Consider the following 26,822-nt stretch of genomic DNA (forward strand, 5'->3'; position numbering starts at 1 on the left):
GCGAAAAGGGCCCCAGGAGCCAAAATGCGCGGTGAGTATGGTCAACTTTGAACGTGTGTCACAGCCTTTAACGAGTTTTCCCATAGCAGTATGATATACTGGGTGAAAGCCAGTGACTAGTAGAGCATCTGGATATAAGCACATTAGGAATCAGATGATATACGAGTCCAGCAGTACGGGGCGAAAAGGGCCCCAGGAGCCAAAATGCGCGGTGAGTATGGTCAACTTTGAACGTGTGTCACAGCCTTTAACGAGTTTTCCCATAGCAGTATGATATACTGGGTGAAAGCCAGTGACTAGTAGAGCATCTGGATATAAGCACATTAGGAATCAGATGATATACGAGTCCAGCAGTACGGGGCGAAAAGGGCCCCAGGAGCCAAAATGCGCGGTGAGTATGGTCAACTTTGAACGTGTGTCACAGCCTTTAACGAGTTTTCCCATAGCAGTATGATATACTGGGTGAAAGCCAGTGACTAGTAGAGCATCTGGATATAAGCACATTAGGAATCAGATGATATACGAGTCCAGCAGTACGGGGCGAAAAGGTACTTGAAGAGTATTCTTATCATGTATTTGCAAATTGAAACATTTAAAATATTTCTTTACATTGAATTTACTATTTCGTATGCTTACATTATCATAAAATCAACGAGTTCGAAATACGGCAGTCTGAAACGGATAGTTTACCTGCGGCTTTTCAAGTGGCTTTGGCTAAAGAATATAAACCCGTAGCATCAGTATGGTGCTGAGCGTCTATGTTTTCTTTAAAGTGACACTCTTGTTCAAAATCAATACATACACATGTAAAGCAAACATAAATTTTGAGTGATACACCTTCAATTACTAACTCAATAATGCATTTATGGAACGTATAAATAACTATTAAAAGTATTACAACTGTTGATTTAATAGTTGAAAACGCAAAACTATTAAATGATTGGTGAATGCAACATGATTTACTGCGATTTACTATGGTCTCATAAGGTAGCATACCATGTTGTTTGCACATTTCTTTTAAATTAAACTCGGTATCCTTCAGAAGAACCATTGTTTTCGACATTTGTTCATCCGTTTTTGGTATTATATTAAAACAATTGAATTAATTGTGTTAAATCTTTTTTGGGAGTAATAGTGCATCTTTAATGTAAACCTCATGCGCCTTTGGTATTGTATGATTTGCCACAATGTCGGCGTAGCATATTCTGCAACAAAATAAAAATTATGTAGTGCTTGGTTCGAATAATATTTCGTAAGTGCTTGGTCTAAAAAACGGTTGAAGCATTATTTACGCAACATGCGTACGTTGATATGAAAACATAACTCAGAGCATATCAATAGGTGTACATGCATGTTTATAAATAGCTCTATTAACGAATTGTGTATATTAAGCACGAAATTAAGAAAAAAAAGGACAGTTCGTGCTTGGTTCAAAGATTTCCGCCGCACATTTCACCTCGATTGAATACTTGTAACACGTATTCCAAGTAAACTACAGAACTGTTTGCAAAATGAAGGTACCAAATTACAGCGAAAACGGGGGTCGATTACTGCGAGGGTCGATGTTAGGAAATTTAATTGTTTAATTATGACGAGAAAATAAACAAAAATACATACCATCTCACTGGGCGCTGCCATTTTTAGTGCTTGGTATCAAAACAATGTACCACGTGATTCCCGCCTCTGTTAGTATGTCGGAAGAGTTTATTTGAGGACTTCCATGGAATTGCATTTCGGACCGAGGTCACTGAACATTATTAAAAATAGAAAGAAAATACAGTTGAAATTTTTCAATGAATGCTGAATTTCTTTTGTCAATCATTATAAATCCTGGTTTTGCCGCAGTGTGGCGTCTCTTCAGTTAACTTTTCAATTTGACAGGTTTATTACTTTGACAAGCACATATACATTATTATTGTATCACATCTAAGACAAAGCGGCGAATAGTCCAGCGCGTTGGCCTACGACATTTCTTGTTTTACAGGGGGAGTCAATATTTTATAGAAATTGTGTCACTTTTTTTTCTAAACAATAATGACCTTGTATCGTGATTCTATAGAGCTCAATGATTACTCTTTCATAATAAATGCATATTTTAATAGCATAATCTATTGACCTTTATGGCACTTCGGGGGTATTCATCAAATAAAGATATACGAGGATAAAGGGATTTTAAACATTTATCATACATATTAATAATGGTAATCTGTCAGACAAATTGGAGGCATCATCATTTCGATACCATGAATATAGATTACTTTAGTCTGTATGGTCCCGTTGCCCCTTTTTGTACGATGAAAAAATTGGTCTTTCACATAAAAAGGTTTTGATTTGTTGATTGGTGGGCCGCTTAAAAAAACCCTGTTGAAATCTAAATTTTACCGAATTGGCTAAAACATTGAAACATCATTTTTTCTCATACTGATATATTTCTATACAACTGGAAACAACTTACAATCATAAACTATAGAAGTATCAAGTAAGTATAGATTATAACATTCATAGTAACATAATAGTAAAATAATGTAGCGGCTAGCAGCCACCAGCATAGCTGCGAGCTGCTGATGCTGCTGGTAGCTAGCCGCTATAAGACTTTGCTGCTAACTTCACTCACATATTAATAACAAAGCACATATCTTGCTTTTTCCTATGTTAAACTTTCTGTGCACTTACAATTTATTGCAAATGTATCTTAATATGTTGATTTTAAAAGTATACAAATAAGGATATAGCTTAATAACTTATAGGTAGTTATATTCGCATGTAAGTTACGAGAACAAACACTTGTGAACGGTTGTCAGATTTCTGTTTGTTGTCAAAATAATCTCGTGATAGTAAGTTATTATTTGCAATTAATGGGTTTATATGGAATTTTACCTTTTTCAGCTTAAAAGCCTAAAAGCTAGGTTTGAAATCTCTGCATGGTCTGCATCTTGATCCCATGAGCAAAATATTGTATTGTTATGTTTGTCTGTTAACACAACGTTATATTATTTATAACTACTAGTAAACTTCCAATTTATCTGTTATTGATAAAGGCGTAACGTTAATTTTAAAAAATTGAAATTAACGTTATTTTAAGGTGTTCAAGATTTCATTATTGTTCTTATCATGTTGATAAATGTACTACATGTAACATCAGACTCTGCTGAACAAAGGTCATAAAGCTTATGTCATCTTCATTTGCATAGGCGGATCCAGGGGGGGGGGGACCCGGCGCCCCCCCCCCTAAAATTTTCCAAGTATATGTATAAATTATTAATATCGTTCCATCATTGTAGATAGCTTTTAAGGTTATGATTTGCTCCACACAAAAAATAGATCTCGATTTACCGTGGTTGTATCGAACATCTATTTGCTCGTCTGTTTCACTTTTCGGATCGTTCGTCATAATGACTAAATACAATGTACAGAATAGCACCCAGCAGACTACGTTCTGTGCAAACATTTTTTTTTTTGTCTTCACATTTCTATGACTTTGGAAGTATTTTAAAGTTTATTACTATAAGCGACTGTCTTATGCTAAACAAATCTGTTCGAAAGATTGATATGGCGGGAGTGTCAAACAGCTTTGAATCATATCAGACGCCGAGTAGTTTGTCATCTTATATGGATCCAAGCTGTTTCCATATTAATTATATCATCAGCCGGAAAGGAGTTAATATTTCACCTTCTCTGAATATATTCGCAGAAGTCAGTATAAAGCGACTTAAAACAATAAACTAGAAATGAATGGCAGTAAATGCTTAATGTGTTTTGCAAAACGCTTAATGCTTTATGCGAAATGCTTTTTGCGAATTGCTTAATGCGAAATTCTTTTTGCGAAATGCGAAAAGCTTCGATTCAATATTTTTTACCGTTGTTAGCATAAATTGAGCAGAATCATTTTGCATGAAATGAAAAAAGGAACAAATTAATTTGAAAACTACTTTTATCTGCATGTAATAGAGGTGAAAATAATACGTTTGTTGTGTCTATTCATTAGAATAACATATATAAACACACCAATACAATATAATATTCAGAAACGATAAAGTAAAGAGGTGTCCTAGAGAAAATATGCCAGAAAGTCAGTTAGATTGGGAATAGCAAGATGTGCAACTCTGTATATTGCTGTAAACGCGTTAGGTTAGAAAGAGTATCGTTTCTTCCACCGTATAATAATATTTCTGTAGCAGTATCAGTAGCCTATGTCTTACATCCCCTTCACTGCCGGGAGCAGTACGGAACGTGCACAATATTTCGTCCGATTCAATTTGATTCTGTTATGCAATATGCGAAATGCTTTTTGGGAAATGATTTTTGTGCAAAATGCGAGATGCTAAATGCTTTTAAAATGCTTCATGCGAGATGCGAAGGAAATCCGTTATTCAGGAGGTGTTACTATATTTAGATTTCACATAGCACGAGCTTCCGTAATTCCGTACCCGGCCATTCGATTGGTCGAAAGTGAAACTATTGTTCTATTTATAGCATTTGCATAACGCATTTCGCAAGAAGCATTGAGTCCCAGCGTTCCATAGTAAACACATGCAATATTTTAAGAGCTTGAGGCCGTCGCGAAGGCCTCCGACCCCCTGAATTACCATGAAAACACATGGGGGCCTTAGCGGCCAACAGAAGTCAGTTTCAGAAGTTACGCCCCCCCCCCCCCTAACTGAGAAACCTGGAACCGCCACTGATTTGTCCGTCATATGCGCATGCATGCCCCCGTCCGTCCGTCCGTCCGTCCGTCCGTTTACTTTTCATTAAAACGAACTCAAGGGCAGAAACATTGGCTAGTGATCCAAGATACAAGAATATTTATTTAAAGTCGGGTATGTGTTAACAGGAAACATTAGCTCAATGAGATATTTATTTTCCGACATGAATAACAACCATACATAACATATCAAATAACAGTAACAATTAATGAGCTTGTGACCTGGAAGTACATATGTTAAAATGAACACACACTGAAGAATGCATACAAATACAAATAGGAAAAAAAGGATTAGAGCTTACTGAACAGTGATTATACCAACAAGTTTACCCGGCTGCACGGCAAGTCCTCTATTAAATTTATTCAATGAGTGACCATGTAGCCAAAACAGACCCCACCCTAGTTGTTCAGTGACAACGGAATACATAGAAGCATTTTGTGATGAAGTTGAATATCGCTCAGCCATTTGCTATGATTCTGAACTTTACCAATTATGTATCGACGGAATGGTATTTAACAGTTAACATATCAGAGAACATGTATATGTGAATGTGAATTGTTACATGAAAAGACAATACTAAACATTGTAAATTATTTTCACGATGCTTTAAGACGAACATGATATTGTTATAGCTCATGTGGCAAGTAGACTTATCATTTACTGTTATGAGCGAATTACCTGTTCTGTTTTTGAAAACTTTTCTTCAAACCTTGACAACATCAGCAAACAGGAATCAAGAAAAGATATGATGTTTCGCCTATTTTCTGATTGGTTGATAAAGTCGTGGCCACGATATAATTAAGTCGTGACAACGAGATATTAAGTCGCGGGAAAGAGTAAGTAACTCGTCGGAACGAGTCATTGCACACATGTCACCTCTATTTCACCGTAGTTTTCTTTGCATTTATTTTAGGCAAACAACAACGGAAATGTTTTATTTGACCAAAATAAAAGTTGAATGAAAACATTTTCCTCTAAATTTCCTTATACTAAGTCAAAAGAGTATTGCTTGTATGTAAAAAAAAAAAAGATTTTATCTACTACTGACAAGGTTGATGTAGTCGGTAATTTATATTGAATATGAAATGCAGTATTTACATAAATCCTTTTCAAATGATACCAAAAAATAATGGGTCGGTAACCTCAATTTAAATATCAATAAAACGTTATATGTAGTTTAGTCAAAGGTCAAGCTATAGTAAGCTTTGGTAATGCGATTGAAAATCACCAAATTTAAAGAACGATAGTGGTCGTAAAACATAAAAACTTAACAAAGCAGCTTTAAAGTTGAACCACATGTATCGCACTGTCGTCGTGCTGTACAAAAAGATCGTCTTAAGGTGGAACGCGATCCTGTGCGAATTTTTAACTTAATGTCTGAAAATTGATATACAAATAAAACAGTTTATGCCCATTAAGGGACTTTTTTACATTTTCAATATTTGAAATAATTTTCAAACTACGAGTCTTTTTGCGTTCAAGCAGCCTAATAGCTGATATTTTCACAATTCTTCGTTTACCGTTATGAAATTTCTCCATCAAGTGCGTCTTGTGACAACATTCAAGGCCATATATTTTCCTTTCTCTTGTTCACGTATTTTATTTTTAAAGCTCCTAAAACGTCAATTTTCGCGGGGAAAACGGCGTCGTATTGGCTGAAAAAGTGCGCCTTTCTCTATTTTTTTGATAAAAACTATTCATTTAATTTTGGATTTTTGTCTAATATATTTATTCGAATTTCCATTACAAATCGCCTGATATCAAGAAAATTGGACCATACCGACTGCGTTTTTGGCGCAATATCAATTAATCTACCCCCTATATGTTTTTTCTTATTCAATACTTATTGTATTAAAACGTTTGTTTATGTTAATAAGATGGCCGGACTAGAAACTTAAGGAGTTTAGTTTCGTATAATTCGTAATTATTTATATTTTATAGCAAAAAATAATATTGTTTATTAAATATGTTCAAATAATAATTCAACATTCTTTTTTTGTTAAAGTCCGAATAGTATACATTATTCAATCAGATTTGGACTGATTATAAATTAACACATTCAGTAGTTTCTATGATTTCATTTGGTTAAGGGCTGTTATAGCTCACACACGCAAACGTACACACGTGTATGCAAACATAAAAACAGAATTATCATACACAATACGCAATGCTTAATGTTATCGCCGGTGTAACATTCATTTTTGACCCCGTTGAATATTATCTGTTAAACGGATGATGGTTCAATTTTTAACGTTCAAAACCAACCCATTCCACCAGCTCAAACGTTAACTAATTACCCTTCATTGTGTGACAAATGACCCTCGTTGAAAGTTGATTAAGGGGTTATGTTCCATATCAAATTTAATCAATCGCATGGTCATACTTGCTTGAAATATTAATTGGATATGTTTTTCATTCAACCATTACCGATTGGCTACATCAAACTTAGATCCCAAAACTGACCCCTATAGTAGCATGCAAGGTACGTATCAGATGCGACTCAAATTCTTGATAAACATACCTATTTTTTATATATATAGTATGTATGCACTGTGCTGTTTGTGGAGTTTTGTACTGTTCTTCTATGTTTCTTGTTTGTGATTTTGAGTTCTATGTCTTTGGCGTTTACCCACTGCCACTAAACCGGGTCTATGTTTAAATTCTTTGCTACTGAGCTTGTTTCTGTAGCTTTTTGCATAAATATCAAAGAATTGACGTTAAAGGGCGTGTTACTTAATGGTATAACCTTTTGACATAAGCCCCTCCCTTAAACCCGAAACTGAAAAAATATATTTAAAAATGCTCTACATATGTTCTGCCTATACGCGAGTACACGGCTGAGACCACATGATTCTGAAAAAAAAAACTATTTGACTACTTGAAACTAAAACGGTCCATTTCAACTCCTGCAAACTCCTTAAGAGATACGGTCGCAGCTACCGAAGCCAGAACTTCAAATCGACGCTTATCAGCAGCTTATGTAGACCAGTTTTTGTAATAGTCAATAAAACATTATTAAACAGTATAACTAATTCGTGTTGGGATTCTTTTTATGGTATGTATAACTGCCATTACCGGCATTTCTTGTAGTAAAACAATTCGTTTATTACAGACGAATTTTAAGTAGAATTAACGGATTTAAGGTTTGGATCTGCTGCACATGCCATGACGCCTTTTTATGGCTCGGAGAATTTCCGGGAATTTTATTCCTAGGCAACCCTTTCCAACACGGAGTTACAAGATCCAACCCAGACGTGTTCTGTTGTCATTGGCAAACCAGTTCATATCCACGGTGAAATATCGCAGATTACGCTATTATAATACATAGCGTTCTCAAATGTATTTAATGCGAATGCATTTACTTGGAAAACGACATCACCCGAACCAGCCACTAAAACCATTTTCCATAACTAAATAAAAAAGCACCTCAGAATGCACCAGATTGCACCAGGGTTTTCAAAGTTTTCAGAGAGGGCATACCCCACACCCCCCTCCCCCGAGCCTACGATTTTGTTAGTGAAATGTATGCCACAAGCTTTATTCAATGCTTTTCTAAGCCTAGATCCTTATCTCTGCAGATCTCTGCTGATACTCTATGGACATAATTGTACAGTTTCATTTGTATACGAATTTTCAGAAATTAACGCGAATCATCGCTTACGGTCGCGTAGAATTTTGAAATGAAACTACACGTTCATACACGACATAACAGATAATTTATTAAAAGGGGGCAATAAAAAACAATGCTAGTTGGAAGACTTGATCAGGTTTTCACATCACATCCAAAAATATTCGCAGTCAGGCATAAACTTATAATAACTGTTATATATCGACGCTGTATAGAAAAAACAACGTCTTAAGGACATTATTATCCAGTTAACTGAAAGTCTTTATCCAGTATCCGAGGATTGCTCCTTAATCAACTTGTAAGGTTAATAAAGTGTATTGTCATTACGTTCACGAACATACGGCGAAAGATATTTTTAAAAATGAAAATGAATATTTTGGCAATTGCAATTTGTACAGTGCAATTTGTACAGTGCAATTTGTACAGTGCAATTTGTACAGTGCAATTTGTACAGTGTAAAAATGACACTTTTTGTAAGGCCTAAAAAAATCAATTGTGTGGTTCGGGTAACATGGCCCCTAAGAAAAGGTAGGGTAGGTAGGGATTTTTTTTTTTTTTTTTAGTTTGGTACAGGTTTGTTTCCTTTTTTAACAGAATTTCAGTTATATAAGGACATTGCTGAGCATCGCTGCAGTTAAGTGGTGTGTCATTGCCAGTTTTGTTGTCATTCGTCACACACCTTCCGAAAGCAAAACATATTGATAATTAAATGTGACAATACTGACCTGCTTCAGCATCTCAAAAACATTTCTCTGCCATTCTCCAAGAAGTAAAGTTAGGATTAGTTTATATACTGTACAAATGGCAACAGTCCCAGGTTTCAGTCCCAGTTTCAAAGAAAGTCGCATGTTGTCAGGCACCAGCCTATGTCAAAACTCCCAGTATTTAATATTTCCTTTCTATACTAGTAGTATGTTTGCCCTGCTGCTATTTTATTTAAACTATTTTTTATGATTGCATCTGACAACATGACAAGTGAAAAGGGTTATGCCTTGTCCTGAAGTGGTGGGTGGGGTATATTGAATTTAGACGGCATTCAATCTTATGTTTGGGAAAACTTATACTATTATCCAGAGACATTTTGTTCCATTGTATATACCTTACCCGAAAAGAGCGGAAAGTCGGAGAATTTCCCCATAAATTGTACGACAGGAATATCGTACAGCTGTTCTCCATACAAACGGGTCCATGGCCCCTTGTCGGATGTTGACATGTCAATCTCGGATACAGATTCCGGCTCGAACAAAAACATTATCTCTACATCTTCGAAACTCATCTTGGGTTAATGAGCTTAAAATCCCGACGTTCTGGAGTGTATTTTTTCGCAAGTCGCACCCAAAAAAACAGTAGGGTCGGCGATATTTTCCAGGTAGGGTCGGGTGACCCGAACCACACAATTTATTTTTTAGGCCTAAACAAAATAATTGTATTGGTTGAAATTCATCCGGTATACTGCGTGGCAAGGACTGATGTCCGTTTTGTATCATTGTGTAGAGTGTTCTTATATAAGGCAGTTAAACACTATAATCAAGGGAAGTAATAAAACAAGGTTTAACCGTCTTTTTAATCTGTTTATGGGACAGAAAAATAATTTCATGTACAAGATAGATACATGAACTGCTTACGTTAATATATGTTTGGGACTAAAGAATTAGTTTTCATTTTGAGTTTTATATCAGAGTACACATTTCCACAGCGTAATATTTTCCCACTGCTGTACTGCCATACTGCTAGACTGCTAGCTTCACATCCATGTTTTCTCCATAAGGACATTTACTTTTTCGTTCGTAATATCTAAACAAGTATAATTAATACAGTTTTTTACCATTTTCAGGAGTCCGACCCTCATATAAGCTAGTTCTCTGATATTACAATGTTATATTTGTGATTACTGTTGATCCAATACAACTTAGGTATCATTTGAAAAGCTATATACAACTTATATTGACAGAATTAAATTATTGCAGTTCGTATTTTGTTCTTCGCCAGTAATTGTGATACGTTGAGTTGTGTAACATAACCGGTGCATATTAACATCTTATTCATAGTTCTCTTCCTTGTTGTTAATTTTGCCATTGTTGTTTGTTTTCTCTCCAAAAATCAGCTTAAACGGGATTTCGTCTCGATTCTGGTTTACTGGCGCTTTGTTTTTAACTCAAACACGTGAACTTACATATGAAGTAATTTTTCAAAGGCAAAAAAGAATGTTTTATAAAAAAAATCTGAGAATATCTCATACAGGTTTTCCAAACATTTTAACAAAATAAATAAATGAAAAATTAATGGGCATCAGACACCTCCCAATTTCAAATACAAGTCAAAACTCGCAATGTCAAAGTCGTTGGAACCTCGGAAATATAGTTCGAGATAACAAGCATTAATACAAACCCAACACATAGGCAACGTTCCGACATAACCAGAATATTGAGATAACAGAGTTCGACATAGATATTACATTAAAAAAGGGTTCGACATAGCCAGAACATTATTATAACATAGTTGAACCTAGCCATAACATCGAAAGAAAAGAGTTCGATATAGACAGAGCATTGAGATAACGGAGTTTGACCAAGTCAATCAATTTAAAGATTTAACATGCTGATTTTTGATGTCTTAAATATTGTACATACCATTTGATATTTATTTTGTGTTCGTTTTATGAACACGCTTAATAAAATGTAGAACAGTCGTGTTTTGTTGCATTTCCTGTATTGTTTGAGTAAGCCGTTCTTTATGTCAACAGGTCCGATTTTTTCGATCAATCTTGTGTAACAGTATAACAGGTTTAAGACTCATATTTTATTAATCTTAAATCCCTACTTAAAGCTGCACTCTCACAGATTAATCGTTTTGAACACTTTTTTTAATTTTTGTATTAGAATGAACCAATTTTTGCGTAGTTCAGACCATTGGCTCCTACTCAGCATTGCGACTTTAAAAACAGGCTGAACTTGCTGGATCTACTTGATTTTAATTTTAAAAAAATCACCGCATTGTTTTTACGCAAACACCTAATATGGTCTTTATACCGAATACACAATGGTTACGTTCAACCAAGTTTTTTTTCTTATAAAAACGTACCTCGTTTTCCAACGTGGTGAAGTGTTTAGTACACAAAGGAAGCTTTCTCCCCATATATGGTGTTGGGGGTGGGGGTCGTAAAGGACTAGAAATCAGCGTTATATTGCATGCAAATTCGTCAATTGACTATAGAATAAATAGAAAATTTATTTAGTAGTGTCTGACCTTTTGCAACAAGGCATTTCTTGCATAGAGAATCTCCATATATGAAATGCGCTATTAAAACCAACCTGGATTGCTCTTTTCTGTAATGCTTTACAGTGGTCTTCAAAAACACTTGCCTGCATAAATGGTCTCTGGGTCAAATAGTGTGTCAAGTATTTTGTCAAATATGTTTACAATTCAAGTATTACAATGTAAACTACAATGACAAGCCCCAGTCTGATAATACGTAATTTATCACGTGGTATACACACACTCACAGAATCCAAAAAATGTAACGAGGATTCTGTTTAAAGACACGGCTAAGGCCTAGCATACATTATACAAGAGATCCACACACAGCATCACAAAAAGACAGTGACATTCAACACATACATCATACTAGTTTGATTAGTACATCTTCTGGTTACCGACTTATGCACCAGTCAATTGTAACAACACCCCAACACCCCCCAGGTCCGGAGGTATACCGGGGATAGTCGTGTCAATGGGCCGTGTTTCTACCTTCCAGGTGGCGCTATAGTGCGGGATGAAAGCGGTGGTTTGTGTGCCTTACCTAGGGTACCAGCAGTTCATCCAAACAGGACGGGGATTTTACTCAGGTTTTGCCGGACCGAAAGTAAAAGTCCTCGCTATTCCCCTGACATTGGAGGCGTGGTTACAATTGACTGGTGTATTTAAAGGTCGTGGAATACGGGTTTACTTTGGATTCCAGCTAGTTTACGAGTACTCAGTACTACGCTTGTAGTTTGTGTTTACCCGTTGGTCACACATGGACCCGTTCAGTCGCACATTCGTTGTCTGTATCTCTGAAACCAACAGCTAGAAGCTAGCTTGGAAAATTGGTGTTTGATGTTTGAACAGTGACGTCTGATTGTGTGTATACAGTCGAACCCCGTTGGCCAGAACTCGTTTGGTTCGAATTCCTCGTTGGCTCGAACTGGATGTAAAGGACCGATTTCTTTATTTAGAAGGTATCCCGATTGGCTCGAATATTTCGATACTCGATGGGTTTTCGCCGGTACCTGGGAGTTCCAGCCAACGGGGTACCACGTGATCACAATTTTAGACACAATTGCTACGAAGGGCAACAGAATTTGGTCTCTTAAGTTGTTAAGACCAAGGTAACTTTCCCATCTTTTCAGTCTTCGCCGCTCAAAGAGCCCTTTCTCCGGTGGCCCAAGGGGGACGTTAATTTTTCTTGCAGGGTAGATTTGGTTCTTGAATTAAAAACACACAAAGTCGGAAAAAGGAATGTCAATGTAAGCAGACTAACCTTTTAATTATAAACAAGACGAGACCGCGACATCTCTTACCTAGTAGGTCATAATTATCCAGGACATTTATGTACATATTATTATTTTCTTAAATTAACCATACATTTTTCTCTATACATTTTTACTATCAATTTCACTGGAGAGTATTGTTAAGTTCACGTTATACACGAGTCAATTGTAACCACGCCTCCCCACCCCAAGGTCCGGGGGGTATACCGGGGATAGCCGGGGAAATAGGCCGTGTTTTTGCCTTTCAGGGAGCCCCGCAGTGCCGAAGGAATGCGGTGGTTATGTCTTTGCGTCCAAAATAGCGGGGAATGGGCCTTACCTAGGGTCCCTGGGGTTCGGGGGGCATTTGGCAGGGATTTTACCAGCAGTTCGTCCCCGCAGGGCGGGGATCTTATCCGGGGTTGGCTGGACCGCAAGTCGAAGTCCCCGCTAATCCCCGGACCTAGTGGAGGGGGGTGGGGTTACATTTGACTGGTGCATTAATTAAGCTTGTAGAGTAGATTTTGTTCTTGGATGAAGAAACACAGTCAATGTATGCAGACTTTCCATAACTGGATTTGGCCATTAACCTGTAACCTCTATAACCTGTATGTAGGTCATAGTCTTTCAGGACGTGAATGTACATATCAGTATGTCCTTAAATAGATCATAAATTATTTCTCTTCACATTTATATGGCCAATGTTACTTCGTAAATGTTTGGTGACTGATCGATATCTTGTACAGTTCTTGGGTTCTTATCATTCTTCTTAGGCTTGCCCCATTGATTCCATTCAGTCTATTGGCCAATTATTTTTTCAGCCAAAGCAAAACACTCGGATTCTACACTCCACAGGAACACCTGTCTAAATACTGCGGCATTAAGTTGGTAGACGAACGTCATACACGTTCATGTTAAACTGCATGAAACTAATGAAATCGACCATCTGTTTAGACCTGAGTCAAAAACCAAAGCAATTTCTATTCTTGAAAAACGTTGCGAACAGGCTGCGGAGCTAATTTTCCTTATATACCTCTACTGAAGACCTTCATGTCACAAACAGCTGATTATGAAACAAGTTCACAGTGATTTTTCGAAGAATACCGTTGATAAGGCCGTCGTGATGAACGTGTCTCAAATATGGCATCCAGACTCACATATATGACTGCACTCCAAATGGAATACGTATAAGGTGAAGGTTTAACTCTCCTATTTTGTAAACCTTTTATTTTCTTCCACGGCGAAGCAGTTGTTCTCAAGTTTTCCAGGACATTTATTGCAGTAAATCAGCAGTAAGCCGATTTTTTTATCAGGAGAAGCGGTAGCTATTATAAGTGGCTGACTCAGTTAGTGGCTGGTTTATACGATATAATGTAGACCACTAAAAACTTCAAGAAAATTAGTTTGGTCTTACATATTATTAATGTTAATGCGACGGGGTAGCATCAAACCATTTGTTATGTAAATACATTCAAACAATTATTAACCATTACTACAGGGTTCGTCACGACCCTGACCAGAATGGAACGGGCAATTTCTGTTTTGATATGGGAACAATATATACACTTATGTTAAAAACGTTTGACCTTATTCACATGAACCTTACTTGAGCCTGTTAACTTTGGGCCCACAGTGGCCTCGGCCTTATTCTTATTTCATATAAAAATATACGCAAAAACAATTTCAACATATGAAATACAACCTTTGATTAAACATAATGACATTGGGGTTGATTTGTCTCATCTATATTGTCTTAAAAACAAGCAAAAACTTTTATCTTCTTTTCTGTAAAAACTTTTTATAGCCACCCTTCAATAAATGATGCTCTATCTAGTTTGTTGTCATCAGTAGGCCCTACGATCTGGGTAAGTACAAACGCTGTGTTCTTTATTTCTACGCAACATTTGGGTAAATTGATATGAAACTACATGTAATTCAAAACATGTCCATGTCTGCAATTTGATGGGCTATACGCCTTAGTTTATATGCTAAGAATTATACTACAGCTGCCCTCCCAATCGTAACAACTCGGCAATCTCCGGCAAGACTTGGGGACGGATCATACATTGATGACCTCCGCCAAGTTTACATAGTGTTTATCCGATGTAATGTACGAGCACATCCATCGTAGGAATCACGATATAGTATTCCGATTACACAACATAAAATACAGTGAGAAGAAAATTCATCGAATGCATGGCTAGGCCGGATACCATTTTATAATGTCTTTAGTATGTAGCCTGTCGAGGGCTGCTAGTACTAGTACGATTTCATAAGTTGTCTTTGGAACGTCGCGTGGCGAGAACTGCTAGTACTAGTATCATTTTCTATATTGTTTTTTTGGATATCGTCTGGCTAGCACTGCTGACACACGTACCATTTTATAATGTCTTTGTTATATCGTCTAGCGAGGACGGCTGACACAAGTACCATTTAATAGTGTCTTTAGTTTGTCGACTGAGGACTGCTAGAACTGGTACCATTTTATATTGTCTTTGGTATGTCGCCTGACAAGGACGGCTGGTACTGGCATAATTTTATTTTCCCTTTGGTGTATCATCTGGCAAGGACTGCTAATACTGGAATTATTTTATATTGCCTTTGGTATGTTGACTTGTGGAAACTGCTAATACTGGAATTATTTTATATTGCCTTTGGTATGTTGACTTGTGGAAACTGCTAGTGCTGGTATCATTTTATATTGCCTTTGGTATGTCGACTTGTGGGAACTGCTAGTACTGGTATCATTTTATATTGCCTTTGGTATGTTGACTTGTGGGAACTGCTAGTACTGGTATCATTTTATATTGCCTTTGGTATGTTGACTTGTGGGAACTGCTAGTACTGGTATCATTTTATATTGCCTTTGGTATGTCGACTTGCGGGAACTGCTAGTACTGGTACCATATCATATTGTCTTGGTATGGTGCCAGTCAAGGACTGCTAGTGCTGGTAACATTTTACATCGTCTTTGGTATGTTTCTTTGAGAGGACTGCAAGTTCTATACATATTTTCTTTGAAATGCCGCCTGGTGAGGGGTGCTTGAACGTGTACCACGTTTTATTGTGTTTGTTATGTCGCTTGGCGAGGACTGCTAGTACTCTTATAATTTCATACTGCCTTTGGTATGTCGACTTGTGGGAACTGCTAGTACTGGTATCATTTTATATTGCCTTTGGTATGTCGACTTGTAGGAACTGCTAGTACTGGTACCATTTTATATTGCCTTTGGTAAGTCGACTTGCGGGAACTGCTTGTACCGGTTCCATTTTATATTGTCTTAAGAATGTCGCCTTTATATTGTCCTTGGTGTGTCGCCAGGCGAGGACTGCTAGTTCTGGTATAATTTTATAATGCCTTTGGTATGTCGACTTGTAGGAACTGCTAGTACTGGTACCATTTTATATTGCCTTTGGTAAGTCGACTTGCGGGAACTGCTATTACTGGTATCATTTTATATTGCCTTTGGTATGTTGACTTGCGGGAACTGCTAGTACTGGTATCATTTTATATTGCCTTTGGTATGTCGACTTGTAGGAACTGCTAGTACTGGTACCATTTTATATTGCCTTTGGTAAGTCGACTTGCGGGAACTGCTTGTACCGGTTCCATTTTATATTGTCTTAAGAATGTCGCCTTTATATTGTCCTTGGTGTGTCGCCAGGCGAGTACTGCTAGTTCTGGTATAATTTTATATTGCCTTTGGTATGTCGACTTGCGGGAACTGCTAGTACTGGTATCATTTTATATTGTCTTTGGTATGTCGACTTGCGGGAACTGCTAGTACTGGTTTCATTTTATATTGCCTTTGGTATGTCGACTGGCCAGGACTTCTAGTAATGGTATCATCTAATATTGTTTTGGTATGTTGCCTGGCAAGGACTGCTAGTACTGGAATTATTTTATATTGCCTTTGGTATGTCGACTTCGGGGAACTGCTAGTACTGGTATCATTTTATATTGCTTTTGGTATGTCGACTTGTGGGAACTGCTAGTACTGGTACCATTTTATATTGCCTTTGGTATGTCGACTTGCGGGAAATGTCTCCTTTATATTGTCCTTGGTATGTTGCCAGGCGAGGCCTGCTAGTACTGGTACCATTCTATTTTGTCTTTTGTCAGTCGCCAGGCGAGAACTGCTAGTGCTGGCACCATTTTATATTGTCTTTGGTATGTCCTCAGGCGAGAACTGCTAGAACTGGTGCCATTTTATATTGCCTTTGGTATGTCGCCAGGCGAGAACTGCTAGTACTGGTGCCATTTTATATTGCCTTTGGTATGTCGCCAGGCGAGAACTGATAGAACTGGTGCCATTTTATATTGTCTTTGGTATGTCGCCAGGCGAGAACTGCTAGAACTGGTGCCATTTTATATTGTTTTTGGTATTTCGCCAGGCGAGAACTGCTAGAACTGGTGCCATTTTTATATTGTCTTTGGTACGTCGCCAGGCGAGAACTGCTAGTACTGGTGCCATTTTATATTGCCTTTGGTATGTCGCCAGGCGATAACTACTAGAACTGCTGCCTTTTTATATTGTCTTTGGTATGTCGCCAGGCGAGAACTGCTAGTACTGGTGCCATTTTATATTGCCTTTGGTATGTCGCCAGGCAGGAACTGCTAGTACTGGTGCCATTTTATATTGCCTTTGGTATGTCGCCAGGCGAGAACTGCTAGTACTGGTGCCATTTTATATTGCCTTTGGTATGTCGCCAGGCGAGAACTACTAGAACTGGTGCCATTTTATATTGTCTTTGGTATGTCCTCAGGCGAGAACTGCAAGAACTGGTGCCATTTTATATTGTCTTTGGTATGTCGCCAGGCGAGAACTGCTTGTACTGCTACCATTGTATATTGTCTTTGTTGTGTCGCCAGGCGAGGACTACTAACTGGTGCCATTTTATATTGTCTTTGGTGTGTCGCCAGGCGAGGACTACTAACTGGTGCCATTTTATATTGTCTTTGTTGTGTTGCCAGGCGAGGACTACTTACTGGTGCCATTTTATATTGTATTTGGTGTGTCGCCAGGCGAGGACTACTGACTGGTGCCATTTTATATTGTCTTTGATGTGTCGCCAGGCGAGGACTTCTAACTAGTGCCATTTTATATTGTATTTGGTGTGTCGCCAGGCGAGGACTGCTAGTACTGGTACCATTTTTATATTGTCTTTGGTATGTCGCCTTGCGGGAACTGCTAGTGCTGGTACCATTTTATATTGCCTTTGGTGTGTCGCTTGGCAAGGACTACTAATACCGGTTCCATTTTATATTGCTTTTGGTGTGTCGCTTGGCGAGGACTGCTGGTACCGGTACCATTTTATATTGCTTTTGGTGTGTCGCTTGGCGAGGACTGCTAGTACTGGTACCATTTTATATTGCCTTTGGTGTGTCGCTTGGCGAGGACTGCTGGTACCTGTACCACTTTATATTGCCTTTGGTGTGTCGCTTGGCGAGGACTGCTAATACCGGTACCATTTTATATTGCTTTTGGTGTGTCGCTTGGCGAGAACTGCTGGTAACGGTACCATTTTATATTGCTTTTGGTGTGTCGCTTGGCGAGGACTGCTAGTACTGGTACCATTTTATATTGTCTTTGCGAGGTTTGCTATTACGGTACCATTTTATATTGTCTTTATTTTGTCGCCAGGCGAGGACTGCTAGTACTGGTGCCATTTTATATTGTCTTTATTTTGTCGCCAGGCAAGGACTGCTAGTACTGGTACCATTTAATATTGTCTTTGGTATGTCGCCAGGCGAGTACTGGTAGTACTTAAACTGTATAACTAAGAGTTTTAATAAATAAATAAGTATTTTCTGTCTACATGTATTTAAGAACATAATCAATATGCAATTTTGGCAATAAAATGTAAATATGCATGAAACATGTAAAGAAATAACCTTCAAAAATAGTTTTGAGTCATGAATATAGCATACAATTATTAGTGATATATAATATTATTATTATTATTATTATTATTATTATATTATTATTATTATTATTATTATTATTATTAGACCAGATTTGTTGAGCGCCCTTTTCATAATAAAATACGTTCAAGGGCGCTTTACAATTAAACATGTGACATATCGCAGATATGTGGAAATCACCAAAAGTGACATATTTTAACATATTAAACCAATTCAAGTGAAACTCATATGTTGTCAAAAAAACACACACACATAAAGTGTCTAAAAATGCTATATGCAATAAAATAAGCATAAAAAAGTAAAATTAGAATAAGAAATCAACAACATGAAACCAAATATATATATATACATATACATATATATATATATATATACATATACAGTTACTGTAGTTCTGTATCGTAAAAATAAGTAGGGATAAAAACAGCCACAGTTGTTATCTATACGTTGTAGGAAGTTTTGAAAAGTTGTGTTTTGAGAGCTCTTTTGAATGAATTAAGTGATGATTCTTTTCTGAGAGTGTCCGGGAGAGAATTCCATAGTTTTGCGGCAGCAACTTTGAAACTCCTATCACCGTAGGAGACCAGTCGACATTTTTGTGGCACAAGGGTGGTTGCTGCACTTGCTGATCTCAGGTTTCTAGTTGGCACGTAAACCTCTACTAAGTCGCTCATGTAAACCGGTGACTGACCATGCAAAGTCTTGAAAGTTTGAATGATAATTTTATATTTAATTCTATCTTGTATTTGAAGCCAGTGAAGGTCTTTAAGGATTGGTGTTATGTGTTCAAAACGGCTTGTTTTCGTAATGATACGTGCAGCTGTGTTTTGAACAATTTGCAGTTTGTTCGTTGTTGATTTCGGCACGCCATACAAGAGAGCATTGCAATAATCTAACCGTGATGTCACAAGCGAGTTTATGAGAGTCTTGGTGGCATCAGCGGTCAAATATGGCCGAATGTGACCAATCTGTCGTATCTGACCATAGCATGTTCGAGTCACCGAATTAACATGCTGGTCCATGTGCATGTTCGAATCAAGCGTAACACCAAGGTTTCGAACAGTTTTTGATGGTTTTATGCTCGTATCGCCAATTTCCAGTTCTAGATTTTCAACAAGTTTGGAGTGTTTTTGACTTGAAAAAATAATTAATTCAGTTTTGTCTGCATTCAACTTTAACATGTTTGAATTCATCCATGATATGATTTCTTTTAGGCATTGTTCAACTCGCGTGATTGTGACTACCTTTGATGCTTGGTCAGTTGGTTTAAACGAAAGATAGAGTTGGGAGTCATCTGCATAAAAATGGTGGTTTAGACGATGGTTTTTACAGATAGACCCGACCGGCTTAGTGTACATCGTGTAGAATTTTGGGCCCAGTACCGATCCTTGAGGAACACTGAATTTCATAAGGACCGGTTCAGAGAGTTTGCCGTCGATGCATACCGTTTGGTAGCGGTCTGTTAGGTATGATGCGACCCATTGACGAGGTTTATCTGCAAATCCAAAGTCAGATTCGAGTCTTTGAAGAAGGGTGTTATGGTCAATGGTGTCAAATGCAGCCGACAGGTCCAGCATCACGAGTACCGTAACATCACCTGTGTCTAATGATTCAAGAATGTCGTTTTGAACTTTTACCAATGCCGTTTCAGTTGAATGAAATTTCCTGTATGCTGACTGGTTTGTTTCATGTAATTGATTGTTTGTCAAATGTTCCTCAATTCTTCTGTTTACCACTTTTTCGAGGATTTTTGAGAGATATGGCAAATTTGATACGGGTCTGTAATTCTTGAGTATGTTTTTGTCAAGACTAGGCTTTTTTAACAATGGCCTTATTCGTGATGCTTTAAATGATTTAGGCACGATTGAACTTTGAAGCGAGCTGTTAACAATTTTCAGCAAAATTGGTAGAAGTTCGTTTATACACGATTTCAAGAGCCATGTAGGAAGAGGGTCTAGTTCACAAGACTTGTTAGCTGACTGTTGAACAAGCTTTTTCACCTCCTCCTCTGTTGCTGGAATGAAATTATCCATTCGCGCAATATCACGTACTTCTGTGCGTCGATCTTCTGGTACTGATTCACTCTGATGCCGAGATGAAATGTTCGTTCTGATTGTTTCTATTTTATCTATAAAGAAATCGCTGAACTCCTGTGCTAAAACTTCTGGTTTCTTACCTGGTGGAAGTGCAACTTCGCTTGGGCCATTCAATAAATGTTTCGTTAATTTGAACAAACTTTTTTGGTCCCGTTCACTTGATTTTACTTTCTCTGAGTAATAATCAATTCTTGCCTTTTTCAACATTTTGTTAACGATTGCGCATTGGTTCCTATACATTAAATGGTCAACGTTGAGTCTTGAAATCTGCCATTTACGTTCTAGCTTACGCTTCACATGTTTGGCACCGTGAAGCTCCTCCGTGTACCAGGGACAAGATGGTCTCAATGTGATGGTTTTTAAACACAATGGCGCGTGCTTGTCTATTAAAGCTGAAAGTTCACTATTGTATGATGAGACAAGAGTGTCTGCATCTGACGTACTCTGAGACAATTTCAAAAGATCGGATGATAGAATATCAGCTTTGAATGAATCAACGTCAATCGACCGAAGTTTCCTGTATGTTACAGTTTTCTTTACCGGAGGGGGCTTCGCTGCAAGCGCATTGAACATTACTGCGAAATGATCCTTAGCTATTTTGCCAGAGCTATCTGATAATCCAGGATCGGTCACTACAACTGAAGATATTATGTTTTCCATGTCTCTGGTAATGACCACGTCTAAGGTATGACCTTGGACGTGGGTTGGCCCTTTCACATGTTGATACATGCCACAGGATTGAAGCACACTGTTAAATTTGATGGTGTCGCGATCAGAAAGATTGTCCAAATGAAAATTCAGATCGCCGGTGATAATGACATTGTTGTCAATTGTGGCAAATTTTGATAAGAAATCTGGCCATTCGGTATCCAGAAAATCTCGTGCATTCAAGCCATTCTTCTTTGATGGAGGAGGTCTGTACATAACGGCCATGAGCAATGTATAGTTGTTGATACTTACATTACACTCAATATGTTCAAATGTTGAAAATATATTATCACTGGTTGAAGAGACTATTTTAACACCAATCACCGATTTATAGATCAGGGCCACCCCACCACCTCGCCCACTACCTGGGCGTGGCACATGCTTGATTTTATACCCATCCGGTAATAATTCACTTAGACATGCTTTATCGATTGAGGTGCCTAACCATGTCTCAGTCACAGCAATGATATCTAGATCATTCGAGAGTATCAAGTCACTAAAAGATATCGTTTTGTTTTTCAAGGATCTTGGGTTTATGCAACAAATTTTTATGTTTTTCTGGCCTTTAACTATTGTTTGAGATTCATATTTAATGTGGGATAAATTCATTTTTCTCTTAGAGTCCAGCATTTCTTTGTTGCATTTTTGTTTAGGCTTTGATCTACATGTTGATATTACAGTTGGAATAGCTTCAGGTAATGCTCTTAAATTTTCCAAATTGATCCCTTGATTGTCATCCCAATTTCGTGTAAGCTGATAATGACCGCCTCTGGCAGATCTGTATGTCAAAATATCATAATCCTTTAATACTTTCAATGTTTCTTTATCCGGTCGTAAAAACCTTCTGGGTATGTTTTCCAACTTCAATAATTGGTCTCTATTGTATTTTATAAAGCACATTATGTTTGTGAGATTGTGTTCACTAAAATAGCATAAACTATTTTACAGGTAAAAGCAGCCTATTTCATTGCACATCCAATTGTTTTATCGAATAAAACCCACTTTCGAATAAATGAATTTAATTAAAAATCACACAAATGTTGTCTGCATATATTCATCAAATACTATGCAAAAAATCCTGGTTCTAAAGTCATCCGTTTTTACACAATAACACAAATTATCAAGAGCACAAAATTTCTGCTGCCTACACTTGGCGCAACGGTTGCAACAGATAATATCATGCCTGACTTAACACAATAGGATGCTGAATGATAGGTGAATGAAGTTTAGTTCTACGTAAGAATATAATTATAAAGCAAGCAGTGCAACATTATTCAGTGGATCATTTGTTTTTGAATTGTAGTCGTTTAATTGGTAGCAGGACTCTTGTCGGACCACATTACTTCAGCCATTTAATGTAAAAGGTTGGAGTTGTACACAAAATATAGGTTTCTAATTCATAACAGTATTCATGCGGCTTTAAACCCTCAATGCTTTGATAACGTAGCAGATTGTCTTGATCATTATCTTTAATATCTATTTATTCTATGTATTGGTAAATTGTTTAAGACCAACATAGAGCCGCATCCATCCCTTCAGCGCTTTGATAAAAATATAAAACTCTTGATTGATTGCGGTGTCTGTCTTTATCTGTATATCTGTGAGCCCATTTATGGATTGTTTTTAACGACGACATCGACTTCATCCAGATCGGGCTGATCCTTCTTGCAGGGGCAACATCGGAGATCATTAAATCCCTCGAAGGTGGGGAAGAATGGTACGTACTTTCCCCAGCGGAGGCTTCTTATGAGATTCATACCGAAGGGGAGATCATACGTCTTCATCGTGAGATTGTTGTCCTGGTTGTCGTCGCTGTCTTCGTCCGTGTCCTCGGGTACTTCCCGCCAGATGATAATACCACGTTCTTCGTCAGTACCTGTTCAAGGGATTGAGTGATTTCATAGAGGAAATTATATATTTATACGCAAATAAATATATATGATTAATATTCTTTTTGTTAAAATATATGCTTAGTTAATATAATATTCGAATAAACATCGCATTGCATCAATGTTTCTAAAATGACTGAAAAGATGGCGGATAAATATTTATGACACTTAAATACAATATTCGTATAGACTGAACATACGCTAACCATGGCCTACGTATGAAACGTTACTGTACTGGTATATACTTTCCGGGTATGGCGTTTACTAACCGGGTATGACGTTGTCGAGGACGAGGGCGCTGAAGCAACCCATGAACATGTTGTTGGCGAGCAGCGCCTGGATCACCTGGTCCAAGTTCTCATTACCTAGGCAACGGAAAGAGACGACTGATAACATTGAACAAATGGAATCCTATTATGAACAGTAAACTTCCCTTTAAATATAAAACATAAGTATGTCAATAGCTAACTACTACCAAGAAAAATGAAAACAAATACATGTAATGGTTATGTTACATGTGCGAGGATAAATCTATAACGTATTCGTAATATTATTTAATGATGTTGTTAAAGATATTGGTGTGGGGTGGTAGTTAGGATATATAATCGAACTCTGTTTAAACAAAGAATAAGTGGCGGAAATTTTCCACCTGAATTAAGTGACCACCTGTCTTAAACAGCCACTTTGATCTTTTCCCAAAGGTGGGATTTATTACAGGTTTGACTTTATACTTGTTATTGAATTGCTCATTGATGATCACGAAAATTTTCAGACTATTAAAATACTGAAATATAATCCGATTTAACAAATTTCCAAGCCAAAAATACACATAAGCAGAATTGTTTTAGATAGAAACAGAAGGAATACATTCGGAACGGGGAAACAAGTTCGATGTAAACATTTCAGATCAGAGACTTTTATATAGCGGGTCTTGACTGTTATTCTGAAATAAGCTTATTTACGTCCCTAAAAAGCTTGTCAACTAAACGTTCTAGTTCTGAACTCTACCTGTTCTAATGAGCTGTTCGTTGGCGGTGACCCAATTAGGGAAGGAGAGACCCAGGAAGAGAGATATACCGAACACGACGAGATTCCGCGAGGAATTCAGATCCACATACTGAAGATTGGAGGCCCCGACTGCGGCAAGTACGCCTGTGGATAGAAAATGGCGAACATTATTAGAAAAGGCCAAGAAAGAGTGTTATACAGAACACGACGAGATTCCTCAAGGAATTAAAAATCCCGTTCTGAGGATTGAAGGCCCCGACAGCGGTCATCATGCCTGTTAAATAGACAAGAGGCATAATTAGAGGCCCATGAGGGACATATATATCAAACAGTTTACTGATGTCTGATGGTTGGAGGCCCCGACAGCGGTCATCATGCCTGTTATATATAACATGTTGGGTTTAAGGCCCAACTTACTGAGATCTGATGGCTGGAGGCCTCGAATGCCGCCAAAGCAAGCCTGTGGAAAGAAATAATGAGTTCAAACTTTATTTTTGAAAATTCTGCAATCATATTTTGATAACAATGACTACATTCGAAAAACCTATGCCATCGTGTCTGGACATTAAAATATCAAAAGCAGTATTTACTCAGCAATACACATATAGTTTTGTCCCGCCCACTTACCGAAGAGAACGAGGAAGGAAGCGCCGATGATGGGGTCGGGCATGGAGACGACCACCGCCGAGAATTTACCCAGACAGCCGAAGAGCGCCATGATGAATCCCCCCATCAATACAACACGCCGACTGCCCACCTTAAATATTTATATTTCCCAAGTTTTTATTATTAAGTCAAGTTGACGTTCATATTGTATGAACCACAAGTCGTTTTGACGCTTCATGGCAATGGCCATTTTGCGCAGGGCATTCAAGGTCGCTTGAATGACCAATACATGCTTTACAATAAATGTGGGATAAATGTTGTTATTTCCGGTAAACAATATCATACTGAAATTTATCTCAGAAACCCTGACAATGCATAGATAAGATAGACGCCACCCACACAATACAACAGCATAAGTAGTATAAAAATAGGTGGAGCGATCTTTATAAAAACTAAGATTTGGCTCCTACAGGGGAGCGATCTTTGCTTTTTGCTGCCGTTACGGGTGGGTAGTAGAATTCTGGGGGGGGGGGGGGGGGGGGGAGAGGGGGGAGGAATCATACCTTTTGAGAGGAGAGCATACCTTTTGGGATAGAGGAAGTGACTGCGTGTGAAAATTTGATTTAAAACGAAAAGAGTTGAAACCGTTGTATAGTTTGTTACCCCTCCTCGCATAAACATGATCCAAGAGAAACAACTCGCGTATAATTAGAAATCTATGTTAATGCGGGGTGAGCTATCTTAGCATTTTAGTCAACAATCGTCAACGTTTTTTAACGGGGGCCCTTCAGGGCCACGTTCATAGTAGGCACATCAGATCGTTACTACAAATTATTACACGGTGATTCGGTCGAAATAATGCGCTCATTGAATGCTTGAATACACATGACATCTTTAATCTTCAACAAAACTGAATTGATGTATAGTAATGTACACTTGAACTCGTACATTTTGCATATCCCTGAACATGCAGCTGAAAAAAATCACAAAATGAAGACAACATATTTATACGCAACCGCTCGAAAACGGCGTAAAACTAAGTGTATTGTTACAGGTGTGAGTCGGTTATAAGAAGTAGTTACTATAATTGATTAATCGATTCCAAACAATTCAAAAAAATCCTTAAAAATGAAATGATATGTAAACACTATTTCACTGATCAATAAACAAACAAACGAAGTCAATGCTTTTTGGAAACCATATATCGATAAAGTATATTATACAGAATACGCCGCCTCTATTTAGCATGATCATTTCACTTTTCGATCGTCGCCATTTTGTAAGCGCCCTGCCTAAGAGTGTGTCATGGACTTCAGCTGGGTTAAATGTGTATTGTAAGTACTTCATAATCAGAATGTTACACATGAACGGCTCTACGTGTGCGTGGCATGATAGTTATTGAAATTGCTTCATTATTTGCACTGTATACATATTGTTCTTTGTGCAAATATCTGTGTTTTACCTGCGTTGTTTATGTACGTGACCTACATTAATTGAGAGGCCTAAATCATGAACCTGCGTGTTTATTCTATTATTTAATTTGTTTAGATTACGATGTGAATTTGTGTAGTTCATCTAGCTTATTTTGATGACGTATATTATGCTTTTCGTTAATTTATGCATTCGTGCCGTTCGTGACTCACACAGCTTCGTGACCTTAGGTGACCTACTATGTAGTTACATACCATGAATGTACTCAGTAGCGATGCCAAGTCGATTGTAGTTATCTCCCCTTATGAATCTCATTAAT

The 26,822-nt window shown here is 37.7% G+C and overlaps 1 protein-coding gene across 5 annotated transcripts in view; it reads right to left on the reverse strand.

Annotated features, from left to right (window-relative positions):
- Positions 1-23,172: 23,172 nt before the first annotated feature.
- LOC128229647 (solute carrier family 23 member 1-like) overlaps positions 23,173-26,822 on the reverse strand; it is a 29,140-nt gene continuing 25,490 nt past the window's right edge. For all 5 annotated transcript variants that reach the window (XM_052941418.1, XM_052941419.1, XM_052941420.1 and 2 more), the window contains 4 exons: positions 25,094-25,223; positions 24,467-24,610; positions 23,728-23,823; positions 23,173-23,445 (listed from right to left, as the gene is read on the reverse strand). In XM_052941418.1, coding sequence (XP_052797378.1) covers positions 23,180-23,445; positions 23,728-23,823; positions 24,467-24,610; positions 25,094-25,223 — 636 coding nt within the window. In that variant the 3' untranslated portion in view covers positions 23,173-23,179. The remainder of the gene's footprint in view (positions 23,446-23,727; positions 23,824-24,466; positions 24,611-25,093; positions 25,224-26,822) is intronic.

This window comes from Mya arenaria, chromosome 4 (genome assembly GCF_026914265.1).
Source record: "Mya arenaria isolate MELC-2E11 chromosome 4, ASM2691426v1".
NCBI lineage: Eukaryota > Metazoa > Mollusca > Bivalvia > Myida > Myidae > Mya > Mya arenaria.